At 54.0% G+C, this 14,085-nt stretch overlaps 4 protein-coding genes across 4 annotated transcripts; 2 read left to right on the forward strand and 2 right to left on the reverse strand.

The window, feature by feature from the left end:
* Positions 1–50: 50 nt before the first annotated feature.
* Positions 51–552, reverse strand: W97_08108 (uncharacterized protein; the record flags this gene model as incomplete). The annotated part of the gene is made up of 2 exons (XM_007785977.1): positions 51–334; positions 399–552. 2 exons carry the CDS (start codon positions 550–552, stop codon positions 51–53), a joined length of 438 nt encoding a protein of 145 aa, XP_007784167.1.
* A 1,773-nt stretch (positions 553–2,325) lies between these two features.
* On the forward strand, positions 2,326–6,005 carry W97_08109 (exportin-1; the record flags this gene model as incomplete). Its single annotated transcript, XM_007785978.1, has 8 exons — positions 2,326–2,391; positions 2,447–2,476; positions 2,533–2,674; positions 2,783–3,504; positions 3,555–4,326; positions 4,375–5,075; positions 5,167–5,717; positions 5,768–6,005. The coding sequence occupies 8 exons, from the start codon at positions 2,326–2,328 to the stop codon at positions 6,003–6,005; spliced, it is 3,222 nt and encodes a 1,073-aa protein (XP_007784168.1).
* A 1,039-nt stretch (positions 6,006–7,044) lies between these two features.
* Positions 7,045–10,496, forward strand: W97_08110 (uncharacterized protein; the record flags this gene model as incomplete). The annotated part of the gene is made up of 4 exons (XM_007785979.1): positions 7,045–8,151; positions 8,297–9,875; positions 9,932–10,041; positions 10,299–10,496. 4 exons carry the CDS (start codon positions 7,045–7,047, stop codon positions 10,494–10,496), a joined length of 2,994 nt encoding a protein of 997 aa, XP_007784169.1.
* Positions 10,497–12,247: 1,751 nt separating this feature from the next.
* Positions 12,248–13,793, reverse strand: W97_08111 (uncharacterized protein; the record flags this gene model as incomplete). The annotated part of the gene is made up of 8 exons (XM_007785980.1): positions 12,248–12,277; positions 12,328–12,447; positions 12,513–13,193; positions 13,259–13,347; positions 13,398–13,431; positions 13,498–13,528; positions 13,595–13,724; positions 13,778–13,793. 8 exons carry the CDS (start codon positions 13,791–13,793, stop codon positions 12,248–12,250), a joined length of 1,131 nt encoding a protein of 376 aa, XP_007784170.1.
* Between the last annotated feature and the right edge of the window lie 292 nt (positions 13,794–14,085).

A 14,085-nucleotide genomic window follows, 5' to 3' on the forward strand; every position in this document is an offset into this window, starting at 1 on the left:
CTCGCTGTCCATACTCAATACTGGCCCTTTCCCATGCTCATACAAGTCGTTCACGCCTTCTTGCCTCCTCCATATTTCGGCTGTTTCTCGTATGCATTCGGACTCCTCTTCCTCGCCTTTCCCTTCCCCTTCCCCTTCCCACCACCGCACCCATCCCCATGTCCATCACCATGCTCATGATGGTGATGGCCCTTCCTCCCCCTCCTGCTCCCACCCACTGGCCGCGCAGTGCTGTTATCCGGTTCGCTATCCGAGTCGTTGTCGCTCGAAGAGTCCGACGAGTCCGAGCCAGACGATTCGTCGACGCCGTGGGGTTTGTGATAGATGCAGCACACTGTGCCGGGTTAGCCTCGACCTCTCCTGTGCCTGTGCTGCTTAGTATCTCAGGGTCCACTTACCCTTGCTTGACTTCTTGCCCATGCCTTCATTGTCTATGACGTCCTCCGCCCACTGAATATGCCGCTCTTCGGCCGGCTCAACGCGCAGACGAAGCGTTATCGGCACAAAGGCTTGTGTTACGTGGGGTGTGGCTTCCGTCGTCGTCGTCGTCATTGTTGCGCTGGCTGTGGGCTGTCGCGTGGTGGGGCGGGTTTGGCCCGCTGAGGATGTGGAGGCTGGGGCCATGGTGTCACAGAAAGGAGTGGTGTTCGTCGCGAAGTGGTTGCTTGTGAGGGTGTGCGGTTATCAAGTGTCGCAATCTGGCAGCGCTTGGGGCGGGGAAGAGGAAGTGGTGGGGGTTGGAGGGCAAAGGCCACGATGGGCGGCAGGTTGTGTGATGCAAGCCATTCCAGGGTTTGGCCGCCATTCCCGCCACTGTGGAACGCTTCCGTCGCTTGTGAAAGCTTGATCTGAGCAACGTCATCTCTTCAAATGCTGAAGGTACAGCGCAAAGTAAATGGTGTCTTCACTCCTAGCGCTGGTCTATTAGTTTTATAACGTGCGCCATGCATTTGTCTACCAAAACACTCAAAAGAGGAGGGAAACCACGTGAAGCGGGTCGAGGATCGAGCATAGCGACTGGAGGACGATTCTCAAGAAGAAAGTATATCTAAGTTGATAGATGTTTATTCATTTGACACAGGCCACACACGAGGATACACTGTGCTTCAAAGATGTGCCGTACGGTTTCGATAGAGCTGGTTAGGTAGTGGAATTTGTTGTACTGCTGTGAAAAGAGAGCAACATAGCTGGACTCCCCAGCCTAGCTGAGAGGAACCTGCCGACTCCTCCTATTCAAGTAACGGGTTGTTATACTCACAATATGGATGGCAAGCTGGTGTGCAGTACAGATGGATCCAGTTTGGGAATATATGAAGCGGCCTGGTCATCTCATGTCAGTGATGTGTGGAATATCTGGTCGAGATAGGCGGTAGAAGGAAAGTCCAAGGCTGCTTTTTAGGGCGGACAGCAAATGGCGGTATATCTGCGTCAAGTCTGTTTATAATTCTCCGCAAAGCAGTCTTTCGTATGAGCATTCAGGCACCCTGACGCTTCGGTAGGCGTAGCCGGACGTTGATGTGCGTTGGCAGCCACAGGCCGTGTGGTTCAAGAGTACTGCCTTTTAGTATAGTGCGTGGTAGCATCACCTTCTGTGGAGGGATTTCTCCGAAGCTATATCTTCATTGTCTCGCTAAGCTGAGGATACGTAGAGGTGCAGATCTAGCAAAATAATCCCGCTTTGTACCATGCATCGGCAGAGTTCGGAAAGGCGGGCGGCCGAACATTCTGCACTTCGTCCATCCGCAATTTCGCTAGAGGAAACATTCTGGATCAGGGCGACTTGGTCCGCTTTGGGCTTTTGTATTTCTAAGCAGCTGCAAGGTTGCCCAGGTGAGTGGCACAATAGCTTGTCGCTTGTCGCTTATCGCTTGTCGTTTGTCTCTTGCCTGACAGGAAGTCACGGCGAAACACCTAGGCTGCGATCCGCGCTAGGCAGCCTTGGCAGGTTTCGAGAGAACGTGACTTGATACCCACCGCATTCACTGCACCTCAAAGCCCACGAACACCTGCACCGGCAAGGACTATCGTGCACGCATCTCTCTTGCAGCTTCTCGCGCCTTTTTCTTTGACAAACCGCCTACCGCACACCGCACACCCCAGCCCACCTCTCGCCAGCACGAGCATACGCCTGCGTCCGTTTCGCATCTACAAACTGCCCCACCATCAACTTCGCGCTACAGTACAAACAAAACAGCGCACAAACAACCCCCCTTGGCGCCCTCGAAACCGTTTGATGATAGCATAAGGGCGGCGCATTGGTGGACACGAAGCGGTCAGAGATACTCGAGGCTCTCAACGAGCGGTCCCACCGTTTAGCCAGCCAGGATGTCCATGTCGGTAGAGGAACTGGACGCTACAGTCCGCGCCTTCTACGAGGGTAGAGGCGACACAGTCCGTACTTCCCGCCCTCTACATCTTTCAGCCATTCAGCTGACCTCTCTTGCAGCAAAAGCAAGCTCAGGCGACCCTTAACCAGGTACTTTTCCCACCACTCCGCGGCAACCCTCCACAGCCAGCTAAGTTCATATACAGTTCAAGGAGAACCCAGACGCATGGCTGCTAGTCGACAAGATACTACAAGACGCCGCATATCCACAGACAAAGTGCAAGTTCCTCGCATATGGACTGTACTCAAGCGACGGGTCGCTAACATGGGGCAGATCTGGGCCTGCAAGTGCTAGACAACGTGATCATGACGCGATGGAAAGTTCTACCCCGGGATCAGTGCCAAGGTCAGTGTCTTTTCTATATGGATAGCGAGTGTTACTGACATTCCTTACAGGCATCCGAAACTTCGTCGTCAACTTCATCATCCAGAGCTCAAGCACCGAAGAGAGCCTGCGGAGTGAACGGACACTGATCAACAAGCTCAATCTCGTCCTCGTCTCCATTCTCAAACAAGAATGGCCTCACAACTGGCCGACGTTCATCAACGAGATCATCTCCTCGTGCCATAGCAGCTTGCCGATTTGCGAGAACAACATGGCCATCCTCCGGCTGCTCTCGGAAGAAGTCTTCGATTATTCTGAGGATCAAATGACATCCACAAAGAGGAAGGCATTGAAGCAGAGCATGTGCGACGAGTTCACCTCTATCTACCAGCTGTGCTCCGAAGTGCTACGGACCGCTGTACAAGCCAGTCTCATCAAGGCGACACTCGAGACACTGCTACGCTTCCTCAACTGGATCCCCCTGGGGTACATCTTTGAGACGCCTCCTAGTGGTACCAGTCTCATTGAAACTCTAAGAAGTCGGTTTTTAGAGGTGCCGGACTTCCGCAACATTACCCTGAAGTGCCTGACGGAGATAGCCAGTCTCCACACTGAGCCGGCGTATAATGAGAAGCTCGTCCAGATGTTCACGGAGACTCTGACTGCCATATCGAAGATCATCCCTCTCTCACTAGACTTGAGGACCACCTACGCTTCGAGTAACAGCAGGGATCAGGAGTTCATCCAGAATCTAGCGCTCTTCCTTTGTAATTTCTTCACCATGCACCTTCCGGTAGGCATGCACTATTGCGAAGGTATGATTTGCGTTAACAGAAAACACAGATCATCGAGAATCTCCCCAACCGTGACTTCCTCAACCACGGCCACTTTTACCTCATCCGCATTTCACAGATTGATGATCGAGAGATCTTCAAGATTTGCTTGGAATACTGGACGAAGCTTGTCCAGGAGCTGTATGACGAGATGCAACAACTGCCGATTACCGACATCAACCCTCTGCTCAACATGGGCATCGCGGGCATGGCGAACGGAGCCGGCCAGGATCCGAACATGCTTGCTAACTATCCGCTACGCAAGCACAAGTACGCCGAAGTCCTCTCAAACCTGCGACAAGTCATGATTGAGAAAATGGTTCGGCCAGAAGAAGTGTTGATCGTGGAGAACGACGAGGGAGAGATTGTCCGCGAATTCGTGAAAGAGAGCGATACGATCCAGCTCTACAAATCGACGAGGGAATGCCTAGTATTCCTTACCCATCTTGATGTCCAGGACACAGAACAGATCATGTCCGAGAAGCTCGCACGACAAGTAGATGGATCGGAATGGTCCTGGGCAAACTGCAACACTCTCTGCTGGGCTATTGGCTCCATCTCGGGCGCCATGAACGAAGAGACCGAGAAGCGCTTCTTAGTAACCGTCATCAAGGACCTCCTCGGCTTGACAGAGATGAAGCGAGGCAAAGACAACAAGGCTATCGTGGCCAGCAACATCATGTACATCGTCGGCCAGTATCCTCGTTTCCTCAAGGCCCACTGGAAGTTCCTAAAGACGGTAGTCAACAAGCTTTTCGAGTTTATGCACGAGACCCACGAAGGTAAGAAGTTCTGTATCGTTATCTGTGGGCCCTCTAACGTCATTCAAGGTGTGCAGGACATGGCTTGTGATACCTTCATCAAGATAGCGAATAAGTGTAGGCGGCATTTCGTTGTCGTGCAGCCTGGCGAAACCGAACCCTTTATTGACGAGATCGTCCGGAATCTGCGCAGGATCACCATGGATTTGACACCGCAACAAATTCACACATTCTACGAAGCCTGCGGCTACATGATCAGTGCCCAAGGACAAAAGAATGCACAAGAACGCCTCATTCAAGAGCTCATGTATTTGCCGAATCAAGCATGGGACTCCATCATCCAATCTGCCAACCAGGATCCAAGCATCCTCCAAGACGGCGAAACGATCAAAGTTATCGGCAACATTATGAAGACCAATGTGGCGGCCTGCAGCTCAGTGGGCAGCTACTTCTATCCGCAGATTGGCCGGATCTACATGGACATGTTGACGATGTACCGCGCAAGCAGTTCGCTGATCGATGAGGCTGTCCAGCGCGATGGCAACATTGCTACGAAAATGCCCAAGGTCCGTGGACTGAGGACCATCAAGAAGGAGATCCTGAAGCTTATCAACACTTACGTGGACAAGGCCGACGATCTTGAGATGGTCCATAACACCCTCGTACCTGGTCTTCTGGAGGCTGTGCTGCTCGACTACAAACGCAACGTGCCCGATGCTCGCGAAGCCGAGGTGCTGAACGTCATGACCACGATCATTAACAAGCTACATGTACGTTGGAGACCTAATCTTAGCCGATTTATGCAGACTCATGTGGGCTTGCTCATGGGGCCTCCCCCGACTGTGTACTGACTTTTCGCAGAGCTTGATGGAAGATCAGATCATGAACATTATGGACAGCGTTTTTGACTGCACTTTGAACATGATCAACAAGGACTTCTCCGAGTACCCGGAACACAGGGTCGAGTTCTTCAAGCTCCTCCGCACGATCAACCTGAGATGCTTCCCTGCACTTCTCCGTCTGGATGCACCAACCTTCAAAAACGTCATCGACTCTTGCATGTGGGCGAGTAAGCACGACAACCGCGAGGTCGAAGGCGCGGGCCTCAATATGTGCATCGAGCTCATCAGTAACATGGCCGAGACGAACCCAGAGACATGCAATGCATTCTTCCAGAACTTTTACCTGCCCATCCTACAAGACGTGTTCTTCGTTCTCACGGACAGCGATCACAAGGCCGGCTTCAAGAACCAGTCACTGCTGCTGGCGAAGATGTTTTACCTGATTGACTCGGGGAAGATCCAGGGACCCATCTACACACCTGACCTGGCACCGCCAGGCACACCAAACAAGGAATTCCTCATAGGCTTCATCGGTAATCTGCTCTCGAAAGCATTCCCTAACCTCCAAAGGTAAGCTAGTCCGAATGACATGACTATCGACTTACTAACAAATCTTCCAGCAACCAAATCTCCAACTTCATCGAAGGTCTTTTCGCGAACAACACAGATCTGAACAGGTTCAAGCTCATCCTCCGAGACTTCTTGATTTCGCTCAAGGAGTTCTCCGGCGACAATGCCGAGCTCTTCGCCGAAGAGCGCGAACAGGCCGCCACGGCTGCGAAGGTGCAAGAGCGCGAGCGCGCCATGAAGGTTGGCGGATTGCTCAAGCCGTCGGAGATGGATGACGATGAGCTATGACTGGATCAAGACTTGTCCGTAGACACAGCCACGCGGACGCAGTGGGATCAGGCGTCTGCCAAGCAGACAGGCGCCAGGTATAGCGGTACAGATAGTCCCAGCTTTGATGCTTGGGACATGTATGGGCTTTGAGTGCGCCATGCATCCGCCCGCCTCACGTTGGCAGAGACTGATCACCTCTGCGCTACGCAGAATGCTTCTCTTTTCATGCTTCTTGACTTGCAGGCGATGGCGGTGTGACGGAGACGGGATGGATTGGTAGCATGGACTGTCAGTGTGAAAAAGCATATTACCGCGGCCTGAGCGTAGATACCTTGACTTGCAACTGAGGGCGCATAGATTAGGCGCGTTCTAGAATCCGAACCGATTACCTGGCATGTTGCTCGAGTTCCTGAGAGCGCGCGTAGATATTCGGACAACTTCCGCCTCGTAGGGTCCTCGTAGAAGCTGCTGCCAGTGAGCATGAGAGGTATCGCATGCTCAATGTGACGTGAAACCATATCATACTACTGCAAAGCGGCCGCCACGGGGGTCATTCATGATGGTGACCTTGACCTCTTGGTGTACAACATCCGATCCAACAGTAACAAGTGCACAGTAATAGCGCACAGTAATAGCGTTTAAGAACAACGCTCTTGGCATAAATGCCGTGCGCCAGTCGATGGCTTGCATAAGCGAAAGCTTGACGCCAAGAACATGTGCAAAGAGATGTGCATCTTACTGGCGGACGAGCATTCAAAGCAACAATGCCACAACAGCGAGCAAGCCTCTCCACCGGCCGGCGCGAAGACTTGACAGCAGTCTTGCCTGTCACGGCCCGCTGCCAGGTAAAATGCCCCTCATGTGATGCTGGTAAGACGGTCTCTATGCTGGAATACCCGCCGCGCGACAGAAGCCGGCGCTGGTAAATTTTATTCGACGGCAGTACAAGGCCACTGTCGATTCCTGGGAAAGAGCTCTCCCAGCAATCTCCAACCACAATCACAGCCCTCGCTGAATACGAGGCTCTCAGTCCTGCAGATCCCCTTGCTTCTGCATCATGAAGTTCGGCAAGTACATCCAGAAGCGCCAGCTTGATCTACCCGACTATGCCGCAAGCTTCGTAGACTACAAGGCTCTCAAGAAACTCATCAAGAAGTTAAGCGCCACACCTGTCCTCTCCCACGCAGGGCCGAGTGATGGTGTGGAACCGCTGGACGCGCAGGCCGCCCTGCAGGCAAACAAACTACCATTTTTCTTCCGACTGGACAGGGAGTTGGACAAGGTCAACAAATTCTACGTCGTGAAAGAAGAAGAGCTCAAGACGCGGTTGCCGACTCTCTTAGCCAAGAAGCAAGCCCTGCAAACAAGAGCATCAACTTTCAACTCCTCGAAAAAATACCAGTCGCTCGAGGAAGGTCTCCGTCAATTTACTGGCGACCTGAACAAGCTGCAGCAGTTTGTTGAGATCAATGCCACTGCCTTCTCAAAAATCCTCAAAAAGTGGGACAAGGCTTCCAAGTCGCGGACCAAGGAGCTTTATCTGTCTCGAGCCGTCGAGGTACAGCCAGTCTTCAATCGGGATGTCATCAAGGAGCTTTCAGACCAGGCGACTGCGGCCCTGTTGGAACTTGCAGATTTGGCAGAAAGGCTTCAAACTACCACTCCCAGCAGTATTGGCCATTACGACACATCAGACCAGGAAGAGGACGTGATAGATTCCGAAGTCCTTCATGCTATCAACGCTGGGGACGTTTCTGCAGTGTCCGCCTGGATAAGTCGGACGCGTTCGGTTTCATCTGGTACACACGAGCATGTCACGAGAGCTTTTTTCAGCGCCATCGACGAGGCGCCGGAGTCAACTCTTTGCATGCTGCTTGAGACCGAGCTTGTCGACCTCAATCAAGTCGACGACATAAACAACCGTAATTGTCTTCACAAGGCAGCCATAGCTGGGCTTCCTATCGTCTTAAGGACCGCTCTGTCCAGAAGTGTCGACCCGAGAGTTCCAGACATTTATGGGCGGATACCTCTCCACTATACGTGCATGTACGGTCGACCCAACATGATCGAAGAGTTGGTCTCTGCGGCGCCTGAAACAGTTGATCTGAAGGATTTGAATGGCTTCACGCCTTTGCTGCATGCTATTCAAAGTCGGAACGTGGATGTGAGTGTTTTGCTAAACTCTCTCCATGTATCATTTTTCAGATTTTTACGCTGCCTTCGACCAGTCTGATGGCGAGGAGCTCTCTATCCTTGGAAGAGTGTACGACCTTCTCAGCAGCTTGGTGGGCACTGACCGTCAAAAACAGGCCTCTACCGCATGCGCGCAATTTCTCCTAACCTACGAGGCCCGCATAGAGCCTGAAAGTCCCACAGACCATATCCCCCTGAATGTTGCCTGCCAGCACGGATCGGTGCCAATGGTAAAGCTTCTTCTGCAAGGCCGGCCACAGATACTAGCGGACGCCGAAGGTCTATACCCACAACACCTGGTTGCGCGAACAGGAGTCTCGCCACAGCTCCTGTTGACATTACGAGACTATGGTGTCGACCTTAACCAGCCGGACAAACTCTACCAATGGACACCTCTCATCCATGCTGCGAGTGAAGGTCACATCGAGTGTCTCAGAATCCTGGTGCTGTGCGGCGTCAACGTAGATGCCGTGGACGAGAAAGGCTTTACCGCCAGGTATTATGCAGGTTTAGAAGGCCGGGAAGAATGCATGCGCCTACTCGTGTCGGCCGGTCATGACGTGCACACTGAGGTCTCGCAACCCCTATTGCAGGGTGTTCAGTCCTCTGCGCCCTCCACCACATCACCTGCACCCATGGCTATGGAAGTGGATGGCATACCGGATCTTTCACTTCCGCCACCAATTATACCAGTCAGACGCTACGGACATAACTTCCTCGACGAGAAGACATTGGTTGTCATTAACATCGGCGGCACAGACGCGATATGGTTCTACGACCAGCAGTATCCCGCAGCACGCCTTGCAATATCCCCTAAATCCTCCGATCTAATACCGCGTAACATATCGCTGCCTATTCAAGATGAAAACAAGGTCATCTCCTTCGAGATTGACGATCTGGACACTTTCGCCCTCGACTTCGAAGTCTTCGCCCCTTTCGGTTCCAAAGCCAATGCACGAGCGATGGCATCAACCGAAATCTTTAGCGGCAAGCTAAGTCGCTCCGGCTACTGGTGTGCCGAGCTGCAAGACGCCCGCATGCAGAGCATTGGCCGGATTCGCTTCAAGTTCCAGATCATCAAACCCTTCCTCGGCACCCCTCTAGAGATCACGCACTTTGCTACGTACTGGAAAGCCACGAGCCAGATCGATGCCCCAAATACCCTCATCACCGGATCCAGCTTGTCAGGGGAGTACATCAGACTCTTTGTACAGTTCACCAAGGATGGTGTCCCGGTCCTGTACTCGCAGTGGGAAGTCGATGACGGCGGTGAAAAGATACCAGTCATGGATCTTACGTATAGGAGCTTCGCGAGAATCGGAGCCCGTCACGGTTCAGGGGAGGCGATACTCGCAGGAGTCTCCAACGCCTTTACTACCACCGATGCCACGGACGTCATCCTGCAAGTGAGCCGGAGGTTGGCATCTGGCTTCGTCCCCTTGAGGGACGCTCTCGCTGTGATACCGGCTGAGATGCATGTTGAGCTGCACGTGCTGTGTCCTGATGCTTTAGACCTGGAGAAGCTGCAGCTAGAGCATAGACTCGACGTCAACAAGTTCATCGATGCGCTGCTGACCGTCGTCTTCGATCATGCGCGCCAGCTCCGGCAGAAGTCTGATGGCTTCGTTCGGAGCGTGGTGTTTTCGTCGTACAACCCGGATATCTGCACCACGCTCAACTGGAAGCAACCGAACTGTGAGTGAAAAGTTGTGATTGTCTTCGTGTAGTATAGCCAGGCTGACAAGATGCAGATCCTGTTCTCTTGTGCAATGACCTGTTCGCGAGCGCCGCACCGGCGGCGAGTATGGGCCAGAATGCTGTGCAGCACAGCGGGCGCACCGTAATGTCTGTCAAGAAGGCAGTGGATATTGCAAAGGATAACAACTTCATGGGCATAATATGCAATTCGCTGTTACTGGCAAGCGCATCTCTCTCATTCACGCCCACTCCTAGACTCGGCGCAATGCGCAATAGCGAGCTCGCCTCTAGATAGTCCCTACGCGCCTAGCATTGTTACCGCTCGCAACACTCAACATCCTCCAAGGCCTTACCCCATCACCTTCACACCCCACTCCCAACCCCTCCCCAAAAACCCAACCACGCTAACACCCCTTCCAGGACTTCGCGCACGGCCTGATCCAGTATATCAAGACGGCGGGGCTCGTCCTGATCGTCGACACGGCGGATACCACGCCCACACGCCCTCCTCCTACAGCGGCTTCCGCTTCGCAAACCTTCTATGGCGTGCCAGACGGCGTCGACGGCTTCCTCAGAGGCAATGGCGTTCTGAAATTCAATGATACCATCGACATGTAGGGCTTCATTGGCATTGGTGGCGTTTTGGGGGGCTTTGGAGGGGGAAGGGGGGTGGGGATAGAACGCATGTGATGTGGGTCTAAATTATGAGGAGGACGGTAGGCGTTATGGTGGGAGGCAATCTGCAGTCGTAGAGAAGAACAGTAATATGGATACGCGAGTCGAACATGCGATACTGCGCTTTGTGGCTCTAAGCTGCTGGGACGTGTTGCGACTAGCTGACGTGGTATGTAGAATCGTCCTTACAGCTCACCAAAGCACGACCATGGCCATCGGCAGGATCTGACGATGCTGTAACTCTTCCTACGGCCGTGTCTACGTAGCCATTGTATTAACCACATCATCCTATGCACCACTTCACCAGCCAGCTCGCCGCGCTGCTGTCCAGCCACGCCAACCATGTCCGCATGTATACACACAGGACGCTATATAAATACACACTTAGGCCTATTCCCAACCCCCAAACCATAGCACACTCAAGCCACTCGCAACACGTGCATCCACACCCGCTCAACCCACCTTACACAGTGCAGCCATCTGGGAATGCCCTTTCCACATCCAGATCGGCACGCACATCCAGGTCCACGGCTTCCTAGCCCGCAACGACTCGCATCCCCACGGCAGCACCAGCCCAGCGCGCTCAGAAAACCGAAAGGCTCAGCGACGCGTTTCTCCGCGCTCGCGCTGCCAGAGCGCCATGCAGCGGGCGTCGATGCCGCGCCACCGCGACTAAGTGAAACGGACAGCATGAAATGCCCACGAAGGCGGTTGGAGAAGTTCTCGACTCCCTTGTTCGAACGCCCCGACCCTATACGACACACCCACACCTAGATCCCCACACCACCGGCCAGGCACCCCCCAACAGACGCCCAAGGCCGCCCGCTCGTCCACATCCCCTGCCCCTCCCGCCTCCCACACCACAGAGACCTATGTCCAGACCCAGACCCTCCCCCATTCCCCCATCCCCCCATCCCATCCCCCACCGTCCCTCCCACGCCTGACATTGCCGCCTAGGCGTCAGTACCAGCCCGTACCCACACCCACACCTATGCCTTGGCCCATGACTCCACCTCCTCACCCCGTGCTGCGGCTGCGGCTCTCACCCCGATCCTCCGCCACGGGCTGCGTCCGCAGCGCCGGTTGACGCAGGCGGAGGTTCTGAGGCGCGGGTTTTGCGTTGCCAGATGAGATGGCAGTATGGCTGGGAGGCCCTGGGAACCGGGGGGGTGGAGGTTAAGGGGAGGAGGGGATAAGTAAGGATTGGCGAGACCATTGGAGTCGCTGGCAAGAAGGGAAGAAGAAGAAGATATCGGAAGAACGGTAGAAGGGGTGTGGAGGGATCCGTTTGTAACTGGTGGAAGAGAAGAAGATGGGAGAACACTTTGAGGATCGGCAGCTATTATGTTTTAGAGGGAAGTTGGGGGTCTTTGAAATTTAGCCAGCCAGCCAGCCAGCCAGCCAGCCAAGCACAGATCAGAGCGCCCACGTGACCGCGAGAAGGTAGTCAGCACGACAGAGAACGTTGACACCATCAGACCGCAGACGAAGACACAACCCGAAGGGGCCAAGTAATCAAATGCTGTTATACAGAACCGAGGCGCATCCAGATCGGAGCAGCCCAGTTTTACACAACGGCGTAGGGCAAACAGGAAAAAAAAAACACGTCGGCCACCCCCCATCTCAGCGACTGCCCTTCGAATCTATGTCTCTCCTAAGCCGCTCACATCTCCTTGAATCTTAGTATGTACAGCTCAACCCTCGAACGTGAAGCTGGTGCCGACCTGCGCTGCTGTCAGTTCATGCAGGCGTGCTACGGAGACATATCACATACCTTATGGCCGCCCTCGTTCAGCTTGTTCGCATCGAACGAAGCGCCAATGCCGAACGTGAGGCCAGAGTTGATTTTGGAATTGTAAGCCAAGGCAAGGATGCCGCGGTCGTTGATCTTGCCCTGTTTCGCCAAGACTGTATCAGCAGCAGCTCCCCAGCATGACCTAGCCGTTGGACTCAACCTACCTTTACAAAAGAGCTGGGATCGAGCTGGTGCTTGCTGGCAAGCTCCATGCCGATCGAGGTGTTGCTCTTAACATCGAACCCAGTCTTGACGCCGACCTCAGTCGTGCTGTTGACGCGCTGGTAGTACGACGCCGTGTAAAGGTTCATGTTGTTGGTCGCCTGCAGCGCAGCGGTGGCGCTGCCCATGGTGTAGCCGAGGGTGGCCGAGTAGCGGGTCACGGCCGCCTTCTGGACATCGTAGCCGACCTCGCCGCCGATGAGGAAGCCCTCGTGGCCGGTGACGGCATCGACGACGGCTTGGACCGCACCGCTCTTGGTGTAGTCGAAGAAGGCGCGGGCGTGGAACCGCGGGTCAGGCTTGAAGGTCAGGTTGAGCTTCTGGCCGACGAAGCCGTTGGTGGTGGAGAAGAGGTTGATGCCTTCAGCCTTGAGCCCCTGCGCAAGCGTATTGTCAAGCTCGACCTTGGTGGAGAGCATGTTGGTGGTCGTGAAGGTCTCGGTGATGGACATGCCTGCGTGTTTTAAATATATCAGCCCTGTTACCGCTGGTGGGCGTGTCGTGGAAGTTGGGTTTATGAAATAGGCGAGGAACGCGCGATCAAGAGGACTCGAGAGTGTGAGGTAGGCCAAGCTAAGACGCTGTAGGTATATACCATTTGAGAGGAGCTTCTTCGCCTCAACCTGCAGAGGGGTTAGCACACGACTCGGACGGTACTCCCTTGGAAGACATCGTAAGGAAGGCTTACAGATCCGCTCGTCGCGCTATCATGTGTCGACGTCCCTTTGGTGGTAAAGGCAACGCCATTGGGGGCCTTTAGCTTGACCTCGAGGTTCGCTAGAGCTCGGTCAGCGTGAGCTTAAAACTCTGCGCAAAGGGTGATATACCGGCAAGAGCGTGATAGAAATCCTTGTTCAGGATCTGTAGGACGCGTGTGAGCTAATACGAACGCCAATTGCTCGAACAGTAGGGGTCAATGGTACGGACATCATTCGCTGACTTGCTGATATCGGTGAAGCTGCAGGTCATGCGTCAGCTTCGCATTTCTTTAGAGGTCCAACGCAAGGTGTTGGGGGATACGTACGCAGGAACGGGTGCCGCTGGCAGAGAAAACACAGCCTGCTTAGCCTTGGTGGTGGTGCTGGTGGTGGTGCTGCCCCTGCTGGGAGGAGCTGGCACGGCCCGGCCATCTGAGGGCTTAGCAATGTCGGTGACTGGGAGAAGCAATCAGCATACTATCACGAGGCAAGGACAGGATACCACGGACAGTCAGGAACAGACATGTTGGCGAGTCGGTGATGTGGGTGATGGAGGAGATGGGATGGTTGTGTTCTTGCGTCGCGCAGGAAAGAACGGGAGAGCTTGGGATGAGCGCCGGAGTATTCTCGGCGTCTCCACCTGCTGCTCTGCTCTTGCTCCGGCTCCGTCCGTAATTCTCAAGCTTCACATTCAGCACGCTGCTTATTTATTACATTGTAGCACGCGGAAGACTTCCATGGCTTGCTTTCATGTGCTCAATAGACAGTGCTACAGCTATGTCTCTCCGGAGAACCCCTTTCCAGTCTAATCGCTGCA

This window comes from Coniosporium apollinis (assembly GCF_000281105.1).
Source record: "Coniosporium apollinis CBS 100218 chromosome Unknown supercont1.49, whole genome shotgun sequence".
Classification (NCBI taxonomy): domain Eukaryota; kingdom Fungi; phylum Ascomycota; class Dothideomycetes; genus Coniosporium; species Coniosporium apollinis.